The sequence below is a fragment of the Microtus pennsylvanicus genome, chromosome 13 (genome assembly GCF_037038515.1).
Source record: "Microtus pennsylvanicus isolate mMicPen1 chromosome 13, mMicPen1.hap1, whole genome shotgun sequence".
Lineage (NCBI taxonomy): Eukaryota > Metazoa > Chordata > Mammalia > Rodentia > Cricetidae > Microtus > Microtus pennsylvanicus.
Genome location: NC_134591.1, coordinates 78,784,045 through 78,800,793, shown reverse-complemented (window position 1 = coordinate 78,800,793; position 16,749 = coordinate 78,784,045). Strand labels below are relative to the sequence as shown.

General features: G+C 52.9%; 1 protein-coding gene across 19 annotated transcripts in view; it reads left to right on the top strand.

The window, feature by feature from the left end:
• The window catches only part of Camta1 (calmodulin binding transcription activator 1), an 826,088-nt gene that overhangs the window by 742,204 nt on the left and 67,135 nt on the right, over nt 1-16,749 (top strand). For 16 of the 19 annotated variants that reach the window (XR_012907539.1, XR_012907538.1, XR_012907537.1 and 13 more), the window contains 2 exons: nt 3,797-3,923; nt 10,569-10,703. Coding sequence is in view for 11 of the 19 variants with exons in the window: in XM_075946642.1 (XP_075802757.1) it covers nt 3,797-3,923; nt 10,569-10,703 (262 nt within the window). In the remaining 8 variants the exon portion in view is untranslated. Of the gene's footprint in view, nt 1-2,653; nt 2,813-3,796; nt 3,924-10,568; nt 10,704-12,137; nt 12,235-16,749 lie in introns of those variants that run through there. The other 3 variants (XM_075946646.1, XM_075946645.1, XM_075946644.1) reach the window with 3 other exon arrangements.

The following is a 16,749-nucleotide window of genomic DNA, read 5'->3' as shown; positions in this document are numbered from 1 at the left end:
TGTTCTTATCCAGAGACCCTCCAGGAGGCTCAGGGAAACCGTTTAAAGGGAACAGGAAGGAGAGCTTTATTCTGGGAAGAGGTCAAATCTGCCTTCTGGCTGGACTCTGAAGTCTGACCCTCTGGGCCTCAGTTCCCTTGTCAAGCAACACCTAAGAGAGGGAGTGGACTTGACCACTGTGTCTTATGACTTGGGAGGAGCAGCCTTCATACAAGCCTATAGGCGTGCAGCATGCTCCAGTCCAGGCTGTAGATCACCCATCAGGTGGGATTGCCTTGTTCCCCGGCCCGCGAGCGTGCACCCAGGCCAGGGCTCTAACTTCTGAATGAGGTCTTCAGCAAGTCTGGCTTCCTTGGTTCTTCACCAACCTATGCAGCCTTCCACCGTATCCCGGAGACTGTAATTCAGCAGCTGTCCACCAGAGGGCAGGCCAGGATGGCAAATGCAATAGTAGTCACCGGTGTCCAACCCCGATTTTCCAGAAACCCTGATAATTCCCGGCACCCTGAAATGGAAGCAAAATAGAATCAATTTGATCAAAGCAAAGAGTCATTTTTGTGCCCAGCAGGACTTCATAGTGAAGCCTCCACGGTGACTTCCTCTTTGCCAGGCTCTCCTGCCCAGTATACTCTCCCCAGGCCGATAGCAGAGTCACCTAGTTCTGTAAGAAAGCATCACTTCTCTCCTGATACCAAGTCCCCTCTCAAACCCGCTGTAGGCATGATTCCAGGTATCATGCCTTCTTTCCATGCCAGCTGATAATGGGGTGTGTGTGAGGTGACTTCATCAGGAGCCCAGTTTGAAAGGGGCTCTGGCAAGCTCAGGGAGAACTCTAACAAGCCCTGTAGCTGGGACCTCGCTTTAAGTCACAAAGATGGGGTCAGGCTATGTGGTCACTTGGCCTATCACCCACACCAGCTCTACGCTGCAATGGTTCCCAGGCATGCCGGGCCTAGCCTGGGCTACTGGCTCTTTTCTGGGTGTGCTTCCCTCCTATGTCTGCTCCTATGTCTCCTCCATGCTACCCACTGGGTCACCTCTCAGCTCGTCCCCAATACACACACACACACACACACACACCACAACAAAGTGAACATACAATTTATACATATGATGTACACCACACCCAGAATAAAAGGCACACGCTATACCACACTACACACGTAACACACAGCACATACACAACACCACACATAGAACACATGCACACACACCAATGCTCTCTGTGCCTCAGCATCTACCCAGGGTACATTGGAACTCAAGGCCCTTTGTCTCAGGGCTCACAGGACAGAGATCTCAGAGAGCACCCCCACTGCTCCCCAAGCCTCCCCCTGCATCATCTCCCGCCACTAGCTCTTTCTGCACCGGGCAGAAGAAGCTGCAATTAGAACTGTCAGGCACGCAGGCATCACAAGTGATTCAGTGCAGCCAGGCGAGTGGTTGCCATGGCAACTGTCCCTGGAACTGATGGATGCTGAGGCGTCCTGCGGCAGTTGCCATGGAGAAGGTCTTGACGTTCTCCAGTCCTCTCGGCAGTTCTTTGTTCCCCCACGGCAACCCAGCATCACGCCAGCAGCCGTGGATTGCAGTTATTCCATTTCCCACACACACACACGGTAACTGTCTGTGGCCTTTTGAAGCCAGGGTTCTCCCACTTCCCAGGGTTCATGGGAGGACCAGGCTCAGAGCATGACATCACACCCAGGCAGCCACTTCCAACTCCTACACCAACACAATGACAGAGCCCTGAATCGACTCAGTAGAGCTGTTGGGAAAAGAAAGGCATCTATAACCACAGCCACCAGAGGGACTGGGCCACTTGCCTGAGGTCACACAGTTATCCAAGGCAAGAGCAGACTGCAAGAGGAGAGGGTTCAACCTCTAAGAGCACGGGCTCCTCTGCAGGGGTCCTGGGTGTGATTCTCAGTTCCCGAGTGGTGGTTCGCAACCAAGTATAGCTCTAGTTCCAGGGGATCTGATGCTGCCTTCTGACCTCTGAGGGCACTGGATACACACATACATACATGTGGACAAAAATATACTTGTGAATAATCCGAGATGGGGTGGGCATATTCTGGTTGTGGAACTCTGTCTGGCGCTCTCTCCACTGCCTCCAAATCTGGTGGCACTACGGTAAAGTGACCGTGAAGCTAGACATCCCCACCCAGAGGAGGGCTTGTTTGCCAGCACAGGAGGGTGCCTTCCCGCCACGGGCAATTCTGCTGGCTCTGGGCCACACGTTGCCCAGAGTACCATCATGGCAAACACCAGCTGCTATTTTTGTGTCCAAGGCCAGTCCTGCCATGCCTAAGCCTGCGTTCCAGGGAACATTGTGGGAGGTAGGGGGTCTTGATAGCAAAGATGGGTACAGAATTAGGAGCTCCCTCCAGGGTAGGGACAGGCAAAAGTTGAGAAGAGCAGGAGGGAATGAGGGAATGAACAGGAGATAGAATCTGGCTGGCCCCGGGGCAGCAGCGGAGGACTAGAGAGCCTGGCTTGGAGCGGTGGGGAAGACAGGGCTCACTGCGGAAGCGGCTCCTAACCTGGCGTTAGCCTCGTTTCAGCTCCTGGAGCGCGTCTCAGCCTTCTCTAGCCAGGCCACCAGGTGGCGCTCTCCACCCTGGCCAGCACAGCTCTCCGCCCCCCTGCAGGGAAAGGTGTTTACTTGTTTTGGGGGTGGGGTGGATGAGCCTCTAGGGTGGGTCTATCCAAGGTTAGCCAGGAGAGCCAGAGGCCAGCGCCCCTGCCCTCTGCATCCCCGGGCAGAGCATCCCTCCACCCCGAATGACCAGCCTCTCTTCTTGGCTAAGCCGTAAGTAGGGGACCTCTCAGCCTCCTCCACCTGGGACTCAGGAGAAAGAGAGAGAGAGAGAGAGGAGGTGCCATTAATCACTAACGGGAACAATGGCCCTGAAAGGGATTTCCTGGGAGCAGCCTCATGAGGCTGCTTGTTCTGGGGCATTTCTGCTGGCCAGAGCAGGTTGGGAGGGCCCAGCCTTTCTGATACTGTCTCACCCTTGGCACCTTGGGTCTGTGAAGACGGTTTTCCATCCACTGGATCTGAGGAAGGTCAGCTAAGGCCCTAGCCAGGCTTCCAGGCTGCTGCCTGCCGGTGTGATGCAGGAGTGACAGCAAGGGACCGTTCTTCATGTCTACTTAGCTCGAGGCACCCCGGGTGACACAGCAGGCAGGGAACTGGAGGTTCAGCCTGGACCCCAGGCCTCAGCTCAGTTCCGAGGGCTATATCAGAATTCTGAATGCTTCTTTCCTTTCTTCTCCCCCCTCCACCCCGTGTTCTTCACCCCTACCCACCTCCTACCACACCCTGAGGGTCCTGGGTTTCTCTTCAGTTTCTTACAGGAATATCTGTCCCTTGGGGGGGGGCTGTTTTCAAATCTGAGTCCCTCCACCTCTTCCTCCATGCATGACTGAAAGTCTCCTATGTCCCCTCTGCTTCTTTCCTGGGGAACCTGCTGGCTGGTTCTCGGGTGCACCAATGGGCTAACGTGGCCTTGTTCCAACTCATGTCATGGAACCCTGAGGTACCCAGGACAGCGTCAGGGTGCTGGGTGCCAACTGGGGAAGTCCGCTGGGTGTCAGGACCACTGTAGGCCTCTCTTCTAGAAGGAATCTCTCACACATCGGGGCTTATGGGAAGGCTGGGCTATGGGCTGGGAATCTGCATGTCTAGCCAGCTGCCCTCGCCCCTCCCTTTCCATCCGAGCCTGCAGCTGCTGGGGCCTCCCATGTCCTGTGTTCCCTGAGCCACTGCTCCATGTCTGTTCTCTCTCTGCAGGGAGGAGTGAAGGTCCTCATCACAGGCCCATGGCAGGAAGCCAGCAATAATTACAGTTGCCTGTTTGACCAGATCTCCGTGCCCGCATCCCTGATTCAGCCTGGGGTGCTGCGTTGCTACTGCCCAGGTGAGGAGGCTGTACCAGCAAGGGGGAGGGGACAGAATGAGACAGTAGACTCTGAGTCAGCCTTGGAATGACCTTGAAAAAGTCGTGTCGAAGAAGTGTGCCCACACGGTCTATTCTATCATCAGTTGGGGTTCACGGAGCCCGTATCAACTGGGAATACCAGGCATGCTCCATGGGGATTGTGGAGAAAACATGGCAAAGGGACTATTTAAAGACTCAATTAGTCAGCTGACATAGCCAAGATGGCCCTGGCTGGGGCTGAGCCAAAGTGACAGACAAGACCTGGTGTACAGTAGGGCTGACCTCGCTCCTGCGCCAACCCAGGCCCACCTGCCATACAGGGAGCTCAGGAGCCTGTGTTCACAATACTGCTTCGTCTGGGGCACAGGGCAGAGGGGCTCAGGGAAGGCTCCCATGTGTCGGGGCTGTGGGGAGCCACGTGGGGAGGGGTGTCGCACTAAGAGCAAAGAACACACGCTCCTTTGAGAGACTTGCCCAGGGAAAACGGTAAGCACACATAATAGGTTTCTGGTTCCAAGGCCTCAGAGACTCGTGGGAAGTCAGCCAGAGCCCTGTGCCCTCTGTGTCTGTCCTTTCCCTCCCCATCCCCAGGCTTCTACGTCATTGACTTCATGAAGTCTTCAGCCACCCTGTTTATATCTGAGAAGTTTCTGAGTGACCTCAGATATCCAGGCATGTAAACTTGGTAAACAAGTCAGAAACTGATAACAAACCATAAAAAAATGTATCCTAAGACAATTATTTGGTATTCATATAATTTTATCATCTATTAAAGATGAAATCAAATTTGCATCCTAACAAAATAGATGGGTTTGTTTATTTTTTCACAAAATATTAAATCTTGGCTGTTTGGCCAGGTGGTGATGGTACACACCTTTAATCCCAGTATTCAGGCAGATCTCTGTGAGTTCAAAGCCAGCCTGAGCTACGTAGCTAGTTCCAAGATAGCCAGAGCTGCACAGGGAAACCCTGTCTCGAAAAAAAAAATCTTGACCATTTGATACTAAAGAGCATAGAATATCTTCAATATTTTCCAGTTGATCAATACCTTGATTTTATAATCATCGATGCTGAGAATGCCAGTTTGCATAAATATATAGTTCAAAATGTGAGAAATTTGTTTACGGTCACTTTAGAAATTGCTGGAAGTGCCATCCTAAGCCCAGGCCAAAATTCGTTTAATGATTTTTTTTTTTAATGAAACTAATCAGCAACTCAGAAAGCAATCTCTGAAAGCAACCATGCTAATACAATACAACCTAAATGGACTAATTTGATACTTACGGGCTGAGGAATGACAGGGAATATTTAGTCTGTTTTCAGTAATCAAGTCGTGTATGTCCATAAGAGCAGAGAACTTGGTATGTACAGCAAAAACACCGCAGTTCCTCAAAGACAAGTCCCGGATCAGAGCTAAAGTATCTCGGGCAGTGTTTGCAGGTGGATACGCCATGACAGCCATGCAGAGCAAACCATACGTGTTGTGCGTTCAGAACCACGGCTGCAGCAAAGTCACTTGACCCAGCATGGACAGGCACTGCCAGGAGCAGCGAGGAGTCACTGTGCATTTGTGTTGAATTTTTGGTTATTGAATGTTTAGAAACCTCTTACGGTTACCACGCTGCTTCTCACTGTGTGGGTCCACTTGGCAACACCCTATGGCATCATGACCCGCAGTTTAGGGAGCTCTGATCCACCTAGATTGGTATCTCTGACTAACTCATCCTTGACCTCTGACCATATCGACTCCCCCATTAACCAATGGGCCCCACGAAGGCAGGATGCTGTGTCTTTATTCGTCACTGTTGTGTCCCCAAGGCTTGTAAAGTACCTCGGGGTGCTGGGAGTCTGTGAAGGGGTCTCCTGGAGTTTGAAAGCACTTTGGAAAACGTGAGCTTTCTGTTTACTTGGGTGAGACTGGGGGAAACTTTGTCTCAACCTCTCACGTCACCAGCTAGGTGGGCACCTGGTCCACCTAGCCTGGGCAAGGGACAGGAGAGGCAGAACAAGGAGGATGGGGTGGGAAGAGGCAGAGGGACATCCTCCATTGTCTGAAGCCAGAGAGCTTGTATAGGAAGAGTACTTCTAGCGGAGGGCCAGGATGGGGAAGAAAAGTAGGGACTCCCGGGCAGAAGCAGGCTGGCCAGGGTTGTGTGGGCCAACAGGGATCCCCTACAATCTGCTGTGGTCTCCTCACTGCTTGCCTGACTTACTCACCCTGTCCCCTACATGGCACTGTGAAGCTTACAAACCAACCATTCCCCCTCCCCCACTCCTGCCTCCTCTCCCTTGCCCTCCTCTTCCTACCCCTTCTTCCTCCCCCTTCTCATCTTCCTCCTTGCCCCTTTTTCCTTCTTTTCCCTTCGTCTCCACGTTGCCTTCCTCTGCAACCCACCAGATCAGAATGCCCTGCTTCAGGGGAATTGGCATCAAATGTCCAGCCCAGCCTCGTACCTCCTTCACTCTTCATGCCTCAGGCGGCCAGGGCTGGTGCCTATAGCAGCCTCTCACTGCCGACCCAGCTCCCCTCAGTGCTAAGGCTGTCTCCAGAGGGCCTACCCAGCCCCAGGTCCTCCCAGCAGTACTGCTGAAATTGGACGGCAGCCATCCAGATGGCCACCCTGTGCTAAGACAGCCCATCCTAGCGCAGAAGAGAGGGCGGGATGCTATTAAACCATCCACTGTGCACCTGCTGTGAAAGGAGACTCGCCTGGCCCATAAATAGACGCTGCTTCCTGTACCTGGCTAAATCCCTAGACCTTGCCGCGGGTTCCTGACCAAGGACAGGGCTTTGCGTGACCCCGTATGGTATCCCAGGTCAGGACGCAGAAGATTCTAGGGGCTGGAGTCAGTCCCACCCAGATAGGTCCTGGGTGACCATGTGTCATGTGTGTAACTTCACCTTGAAGATTTGTGCCTCTGAACTGCAGTCTTTTGAGACCTCCTTCCAGATGGCTGGGAACATGGAACAACCAAGGGTCGCGAAGCTCTTGCCTCTGGCACTCCTCTCACAAAGACAGCAAGGGGAGGGAGCCAGGGCTATTCTCATCTCTTCAGGTAGTTCTCATGATCTTGCTGCACTCCGGGGTCCCAGTGCTAATCCACAGAGTCCACCCAGGCTACTGTCTTGCCTAATCACTGGGACGCTTCTAAAATAAGCCTGTCTCCTACCAGATGCCACAAAACTAGAGACTGAGTGTCATGGCCTGACCGCTGGCACTTCCTGTTGGCAGCCAACCTCACAGAGCATGTCCCGTGAGGATAGATCAGTTTTTATATCCAGTCTGAAACAGGTCCTGTTGGGTGATGATTGATTGATTGATTGATTCACTCGTTCCTTGTTTCATCATTTCCAAGTCATTTGTAAGAGTTTCCTGATTGCCATGGATTGAGCAGATGCCTAGACTGAAGCCCCCAGGAGCACCTGGCTCGAAGAGCTTCTAGTCCAAAGAGCCTGGGTCAAATCAACCGACCTCTCCCTTGAGAGGTGATACCAGCCGCTAGAGATGGCATCCTGGGGTCTCCCAGAGGAAACTGAAGCTGATCTTAATGGATAACCCCAGACACTAGAACTAAACTGACCTTGCCAACAAGAGGGACTCAGAGGCAGGTGAACAGAAGCCAGGCCACCTTAGAGGCTGAGAATGGGAAGGGAGAGGAGGCACGGAGGACATAAATGCCAACCTCCTGGCAGCCGGGAGCACCTGCCTGGGCAAAACCAAACCTGACAGAGAACAGAACTCCTCTAAGTTCACGCTGTCACTGCAACACTAGACTCTTGGACTGGGACTGTCCTGAGCCCAGGGGCAGTCAGTCAAGTCAGGCTACCAAGCAAAGCCAGATGCAGTAGAAGAGAGCCAGAGGTGGAAGAGTCTACCAAGATATCTGCTGGCTTGCAAGCCCCCCGCCTGGTCTCCTAGAAGTCATCAGAAGGCAAAAGATGGAAGTCAAAGTGAGCAGAACACGGGTTCAGACAGCCCACTCAGCGGAGGTACAGGTGATTAGAACAGGCTCTTGCCATGGACTGGAGTGCTGAACATGAAGAGCTGGACCAACAGGGTCTCTGCTGCTGGGGGCTGACACTCTGCTCCAGGGAGACAGAAAATAACAAAGGAACTAGGAGAGGCAGTGAGGACAAGTGGAGAGGGTATACACAGTAGCAGTTCCTTCGAAGGCCTCGGAGGCGCATCCCCTGGAGGCTGGCAGAAAGATGGCACTGAGCCAGATTTGGGAAGGATGGAAGACTGTTACAACTGGCCGAGGATGAGGGGGGCATGGTGGCCCTGAGGCAGGGAGAGGATTGGCACCCTGGAGTCTGATTTAATTGTACTCGCGTGGGAAGTCAATGGTTTTAGGCAGCAGAATGATTTGGTCTAAATTATGTATTTAAAAGATGATTCTGAACAGGGTGTGCTGGCACCCACCTTTAATTCCAGCATGGGGTGTGGGGGGGGACCAGAGTCAGGTGGATCTCTTAGTTTAAGGCCAACCTGGTCTACAGAGTGAGTTCCTGGCTGGCCAAGGCTATATAGTGTTACCCTATCTAAAAAAGGATTAAGGATTAGTTTTGAGGGAATGGGTTAGGAGGAACAATAGCCTAAATGAGAAAACAGGAGAACAGGGCTAAGGGTAGGGTGACTTTTAGAGAAAAAGACTCCCCTGGTAACCTCCTCTAAGGGTGCTACAAGACACCACCACCCACACCCCCCACACCTCCACACCCCCCCCCCAGCAGGAACATTGTTGCCTTCAGCAGGGGACCCTTGTGTCTGCCAGGCAAGGTATGGTTCTTCTGCGCAGAAGCAGAAGCCATGGAGACAGGAATGAATGGGGCTGAGAATTGCTGATTGGCTATCTGAGAGGGAGAGAGGAAATCAAGGAAGCTGGGCCTGATACCAGCAACACAGTGGCAGCCCTCCCCTCCAGCCCTCCTCCCCCTCCCCGCCCCCACATCGCATCTCTGGGGATGGTGGGAATGCCCGAGACTCTGCTCCGTTCAGCAGCGCTGGGAGTTGTGTAGATGTCAGGACAGTGGCAAGAGCAATGGTAGAGGGTCCTTGGCTGGACACTAGACACCAGAGACGACAGCTTCCCCACCTTGAGAGCAGAGCTCCTTGGGATCACACGAAGAATTCCCGTAGCCCTTCCTTCCCGTTGGTAAACCAGGCACGTCTGTAGGGGAGAATAGTAACCACAGTCTTGGAGTTTTGCCCAGGGATGTAGTCGAATGGCAGACGACTCTGGGTATCACTGGGGATCCCTGTCCAGAGAAGCACCATGGGAGGTCCTAAATGACTCCCCTCCCCCCCCCCACTACCAGCCAGGGAGCAGAGCAGGAAAACCTACTGGTCACACTTGGATAATGATGATATCCCCGAGACCTGTTTTCTACATACACCTCAGCTGGAGAGAGGCCACCGCCGATGAGTTGGGTTTCCCATCGGAAGTGGAATCTGCAGATGTCCTCTGAGGGAAGCCAGAGCTTTGCCCTGTCCTCAGGAGCAGCTGACTTGGATGGCTTCCTCATGCCCGTAGGCTTCTGAAAGCCAAGAGCCCAAACAGTAACACGATCCCATGCGTCCTCCCTGGAAATCCGGCCGACCGGCCGGGGGTGGCCCTGAGTATTGGTGTCCCAGCTCCAGAAAAGCAGTACCCAGAAAACATAACCTGACCCCTATTAGGGGAAGAATCCCTAGCATAGCCACCGCTGCCTCCGGACATTTTGGGGGGACCACAGTACAGCCTTCAAAATATCACTGGAGACCACAGAACAGCTGCCTCCACCCCAGCAGAAATATTTCTCCTCCTCCAGCTGGCTTTTCTCCTGCCCTAACGAGAACATTTGCATCCATTTATTTAGCTCATTCAGAAGTCGTTGAGCCCTGTGTTTGCACTAGAATACAAGCTCCTGCTTTCCCAAAGTCATTGGAAAGCAGTGTAAGATTTGAGCTCACATCTCTGGCTCAGTAGCTACCTGGCCCCCAGCATCTCAGGCCAACAGGGCCACGGTAAGAGCCTCAGATGAAGCTCTGGCTGTCAGCAGGAGGCTGAGGAGCTCCTAAAACACTAAGGGTGTTACCTGAAGTGAGTCAGGACATGGCTGCAGGAGGAGGCAAAATAAATACAAATCCTTAGATGTTCCTGACCCTGGGAAGGATGGATGGGACAAGCCACCTGTGCTGAGCTCAGGTCCCTGCCCATCCCAGGGGGCACAATTAAAACCAAAGAGGCTTTCCAGTGTGTGGCATATACCTTTAATTCTAGAACTCAGGGGTTGAGGCAAGCAAATCTCTAGGAATTTGACAACAGCCTGAACTACAGAGTTCCAGGTGAACTAGGGCTATATACAGTGAGAACCTGTCTCAAACAAAACAAAACAAAACTAAAAAACAAAAAACTAACAAGCAGGGGGTCCTCTGGGGATCCCAGCCAGAGACCTGCTGAATCTGGAGCCAAGAGTTTGCCCAGAAATGCCACCCTTGGGCCTTGTGAAATAGGTAGGCACGGGTAGGGTTAATAGTTGTGAAATAGGTAGGCACGGGTAGGGTTAATAGTTGGTTGTTAACTGAAAGAGGGGTAATGAGGAGGGACCCTCACCCTGACTTCTCTCTTTCTGACTTTCAGCCCACGACACGGGTCTTGTGACCCTACAAGTTGCCTTCAACAATCAGATCATCTCCAACTCGGTGGTGTTTGAGTACAAAGCCCGGGCTCTGCCCACACTCCCTTCCTCTCAGCACGACTGGCTGTCACTGGACGGTAAGAACAGCATCCTGGTTACCTTGTTGGGCATAGAGGGAGAAGAGCTGGTGTGTAGATGTGAAAAAGAAGGATCTGGAAGAGAGGGGCAGGAGGGGGTGTCAGAGTTGGCCAAAGGAGGACCTGCTGAGTCCTCCCCTTGGACTATGAGTATATCCCGTCGGCCCGCCTGTGTCTGGTCACTGCCATGCCCTATCTTAATTCAGCCCCTCTTGGGGACAGATGAAGTATGTGAAGCTGGCTTGTAGCTGTCACTCCTGTCAAGGTGTCTGAGTAGTTAAGCTCCTGGGAGTTACGTGAGCCCCAGCAGCAAGTTCAAACAGCTAGTATGGGCCTCTAGTGCTGCTTCTGTACTTCCTACAGAAAGAAGGGGCATCCTGGAGGCATCCCAGTCCTCCACCCCCGGCAGGGTAGCAGTGTAGGTGCTGTGGGGGCACCTCAGGCCCAGGCTTTATTCAGATTCAGAGGTTTGGGTCGCCAGGCTGTGGACCTGAGATCACTAACTAGCCAGGCTGCCTCCCAAAAACTCATCACTCCCATTATCCCAGCTTCTTGGCTCTTTCTATTTAAGCCTGTGCCCTGTGCAGCTTCTAAGGCAGGCCCGTGGCTGAAAGTATATTGCAAAGAAGGTAGTAGAAGTTGCTAGCCATGGAGGGGCAGGAGCTTCTAGGGTCAGTGGGGTTGGCCTTGAGTTGATGAATAGGTTTCTTTTATCTAGGGGGCAACAAAATCTCTGCAGGAAAAAAAATGGCAAAGACAGACTAAAGGGTTCCAGGGTTAGAGGCTTCCTGTCTTCCCCTTGGACATGATGCAAGATGCCCTAGAGCTGGCAAGCCTGGGGCGGGGTTTTGCAAAGGGTACACATCCAAGACCCTAGTATCTGAAGAGGTCATGAAGGTGACAGACTATGGGGTACCTTTGTTGGAAGCTGCAACAGTGCCTGGATGTTGAAGGGCTATGTACCACTCACACACAGTAACCATGTAGCCTTCTGACGTCAGCCTTTCTCCCATTGGATGCTGCTTCATACCCTGTACACACAGGACTTTCTAGAGCTCAGTGTTTTCAGTCTAACCTTATCCCTGCCCCTGCCCCCATAGCCACAGGATGTCTGGCAGCCTCCCTGGCCCATGAACTCTCCGGAGCTACTCCCAGAGGTGGTTTGGGGTCATCAGGCATCTGTACCCTGGCAGCACTGCCTGGGAGCACCGTGCTGGTGTTGGCAGCATCCCTGGCTGAGGCTGAAGCCAGTATGAGCCGATGACCTGCAGTATGTAACAGAGAAGGGCAGGGTGACCAGGGGCTCCTGTTCAGGAAATCCGGTTTCAGTTTTGCAGAACAAATGGGGAATGGAGCAGGAAGCTCTTACAGAGCCCTGGCTCTCCTGGAGTGACCCAGTCAGCTTTATGAGGGTGGAACCCAAGGATGCTAGGACCAGTATAGAGCCCTGTCTTGAAAGCAGAGTCTCAGGCTAAGCAATAGCTTCGAGCACACAAAACATCGGCTGGTCCCTGGAAGCCCAGAAAGCCAGGTAACCTATTGGTGCTTATGACTAATGGAAGGCAGGGGAGGATGCTGCGTGGGCGGGGGGAGGGGGTAGCCTGATTACCTACCTTATAACAAACACACCCCTGGGTCCTAGGCCACATCAAAACCTGCGGCTAAGCTGGGTACCTGCTTCCCAGCTGCCTTCTGTTCCGAGACTGAGTTCTCTTTTCTTCAGGCCTCCAGGCTGAAATACCCTCACCCCTTGGCAGGAGGCAGGAAAAATAGCATCAAGACCAGGGCATCTGAGCAACGTTGACTTTGTGTTACCATGCAGGACCCAGTTAGAACCCTGGTAGCTCCACACGTATGGGAGCCACTCTGAGGGACCAGACTGGTTGGGAAAGGTCGGGCTGCTACCCACGAAGGCCCAGAAGCACTGCAGAAGGACCTGGTGGCATTTCTATCCCACTGTTCTTGGCCAGCAGTTCTTTCAAGTAATGGGAGGGGAGTGGAGGTGGGGGCAGCGGGACTATGTGACCCCGCCTGACTGGGAATGGGGGACCTTCCCGGCTTCTTCTAGAACTCCTAAATGAATGTGTGTAGCTTGCCCACCATTTCACCGGTCTGATGGTCCGTGGGGGGAGGGTATCAGCGCCAAGACCGCCAGCAGCACAATCTGCCCCAGTGCTGGAGACAGCTGAGACAGCCAGCAGGAGGGCGGGGGTCTCCTGGCCTCCCGCCAACCGGTTGGCTTGGCAGTGAGCTTTGTGTGGAGACAGATGTTGCAGCGGCCAGGCGTTGGTAAGCTTCTCCCTTTCCTCCCTCTCTCGCGTCTCTGCAGCTCAGTCCCTGCCTCGCCACGGTCACTGGGCGCCTTCTCCATCACAGCTCACCACCAGACAGCGGGGACGTGTGTGCAAAGGCGGGGGCGGGGGCGAGTAGACTGCGGCACTCGGAGATTTGGGGCAAAGCGGGCGGGAAGCGCGCGCGGTGCACACACTCCCTCCCACCCCCTCCAAGCGCGCGAGCACGCGCGCATAGCCGCAATGCGGGGTCTTTTCTCACAGCGGCTAGTGACGCGGGTCCCGTGGGGTTACAGTGCACGCTGACTGCTGGATAACGGCGGGTGTTCATAGGAAGAGTGCGAAGCCCTTCCTAGCAAAGAAAGGGGATGACGGGGATGCGCAAAATCGCCGGGATTGCGAGCTGTTAGCCTTGCTGTTCCTACTGACTGGCATCGCCCTTCTTCGACTCTGGGGGGCGTTCTTTGCCCCTCCCGTGCCTCAGAGCCGAGGACTGTTTGGGAACGAGAATTTCTGCCTTTACTGATTTTGAACAATGAACTTGTTTACCAGACTCAAGGCCAGGTGGGGGCGCCTGGTCCGCAGCACAGAGCACTATCGCGCAGATGCGCGATGCGCGTGCACGCAGCAGCTGCGGCTCCGCCTTTGTCCTCGCAGCAATCTTTGTCCCCGCTGCAGTCTTTGTCCCCAGTGCTCAGTCTTTGTCTGCTCTGCAGATTTTGTGTGCGCAGCCCCGCCCTACAGAAAGCGATTTTCTTCTAGGTGGTGTTCGGTGGCACAGTCATTTATGTCCCCAAACCACCACTAAGACAAGACCAGCAGGCAGGGTTGCAGAAGGGGGAGGCGCAGACACCGCAGCTGAGCGTCTTCTGGACTTACCACGCCCTCTCAAGACCTAGGGAGTTTCTCCAGACCAGTTTCCCCCCTGGGCTCTGGGTACAAAGCCATGTCTGCTGAGACCCCATTGCACAGGGCAGCCTGTGGTAGCGTGCAATACCTGGTTGTGTCATGACTGCATTCACGGACCCCAGTAAGTGCAGAGAGGACTAAGGAAAACCGAGTGTTACTCCGCCTTAGTGCTCCAAAGCTTCAGGAAAGGCCCCTTGGAGCTAAGCAGGCTGGCACCAGCCAGGCTGGGAGGAATGAAAGGGTATCGGAAAGCCTCCATCTTTGCCTGTCCACGCTCTGAATACTGCCGCTCTTGCCCTTCTCCCCGAGGTCCAGATGCAGAATAAGTCTCCCAGGTCATTTGCACCCTAGGACCCCACGATGGTAAGAGCAACAGGGCCTGCAAGAGGGCCCTGCTCCAGGCTGGAGGTAGGCAAACCTTGAGGTTTGTCTCTCAGGAAACTGTCTGGGTAGGGCTTCTGGGAAGCGTCTCCTCTGCCTGCCTGTCAGGGCTGTGCCAAGATCTAAGGCTATGTCATCTGTATTTGTGTTCACAAAGAGAGGAAGCCCAGGCTACTCACCACTCCAACACTGGGGCTAAGGACACAGTAGACAGACACTCTTCTGGTCACAGACATTAGGGTACCTCTAGGTGGCCTCTGTCCCTGGAAGAAACAATGAGTGGAGCTTGTGAGTGTCTTGTGTGTGTGCCCCCCCCATCCGCCACTTGATTATCCTGAAGGGTGGGCTGAGGATATTCACAGGCTCCCTGCCCCCACTCCTAACCCTGCTGTCTCCTTGAACCTTCCTAAGCTGCTTCTCTGACAGCAGAGAGAACTAGAATGAGACATGGATGCCGCTCTCCTGGGCTGGTCACCTGGACAAGCCTGATGACTTCACCCTGGGGGGAGGGGCCTTGTCATCTCAGGCAAGGAGGAAGCAGGAGCTGGGAGCTCAGGCTTCAATATCCAGGTCCCTGCTCCCCATGCTAACCTCAGGCGGGCCAGAGATCTCGGTCAGCTCACAGCGCAGAGGAGATTATTTTCTGACACATAGATACACGTACCCCTCTCCCAGAACCCTGGCTTTGGCCTCTGGAAGACCCAGACCCTTTCTAGAGACAGAAGAAAAAGACAAGGCCTGGCCTCCTAGTTCAGTCTGATCTGACCTGCCCGCTGTGCAAGCAGATGGGAGAGGGGCAGCTGCCTCTGAGCTGTGATATTGCTGTGAACAGGTCTGGCCCTGGCATGTGGTCCCCTGCTGGCTGGCTTCTAACTCTAGCCTGTGCCCACCAGGGCTGGGGGATCACACAGATACACTGCATTCGATCACACGGACACAGATACATTGCATTCAGTTACACAGACACAGATACACTGCATTCAATCACACAGACACAGATACACTGCATTTGATCACACAGACACAGATACACTGCATTCGATCACACGGACACAGATACATTGCATTCGATCACATGGACACAGATACACTGCATTCAGTTACACAGACACAGATACACTGCATTCAGTTACACAGACACAGATACACTGCATTCAGTCACACAGACACAGATACACTGCATTCGATCACACGGACACAGATACATTGCATTCAGTTACACAGACACAGATACACTGCATTCGATCACACAGACACAGATACACTGCATTCAATCACACAGACACAGATACACTGCATTCGATCACACAGACACAGATACACTGCATTCGATCACACAGACACAGATACACTGCATTCGATCACACGGACACAGATACACTGCATTCGATCACACGGACACAGATACACTGCATTCGATCACACAGACACAGATACACTGCATTCGATCACACGGACACAGATACACTGCATTCGATCACACAGACACAGATACACTGCATTCAATCACACGGACACAGATACACTGCATTCAATCACACGGACATAGATACACTGCATTCGATCACACAGACACAGATACACTGCATTCGATCACACAGACACAGATACACTGCATTCAATCACACGGACACAGATACACTGCATTCAATCACACGGACATAGATACACTGTATTCGATCACATGGACACAGATACACTGCATTTGATCACAGGGACACAGATACACTGTATTCGATCACACAGACACAGATACACTGCATTCGATCACACGGACACAGATACACTGCATTCGATCACACGGACACAGATACACTGCATTCGATCACACGGACACAGATACATTGCATTCGATCACATGGACACAGATACACTGCATTCAGTTACACAGACACAGATACACTGCATTCAGTTACACAGACACAGATACACTGCATTCAGTCACACAGACACAGATACACTGCATTCGATCACACAGACACAGATACACTGTATTTGATCACACGGACACAGATACACTGCATTCAATCACACAAACATAGATACATTGCATTCAGTTACACAGACATAGATACACTGCATTCAACCCTGAAACTACAGAACTCTAGGGATCTAGAGGCCCTGTGTGCTGTGGCATGTGCTCCTGAGGAGCCTCTGGGAGACTTTGTCACAAGACGGTACCCAGGCCCTCCTAGACCAGTCTGTAGTTCCCCACTGTACAGCCCACCTTGCCATCATTCATCCCCATGTGGCCTTCAGGGTGACATGGAAGAGAACAGACATGGGTAGATAGAGACCCAGGACAGTCCAAAGGTATCATTTCCCCACATGGTGGAAGAAGAGACAAAAGTTAATTTTGTAAACCATAGCATAGAATACAATATTCACAAGAATTTGGTTTTTTCAAAAACTTGTAGCCTTGACTAGCTTGAAACCATGTAGACGAGGCTGACCTAAATCTTTAG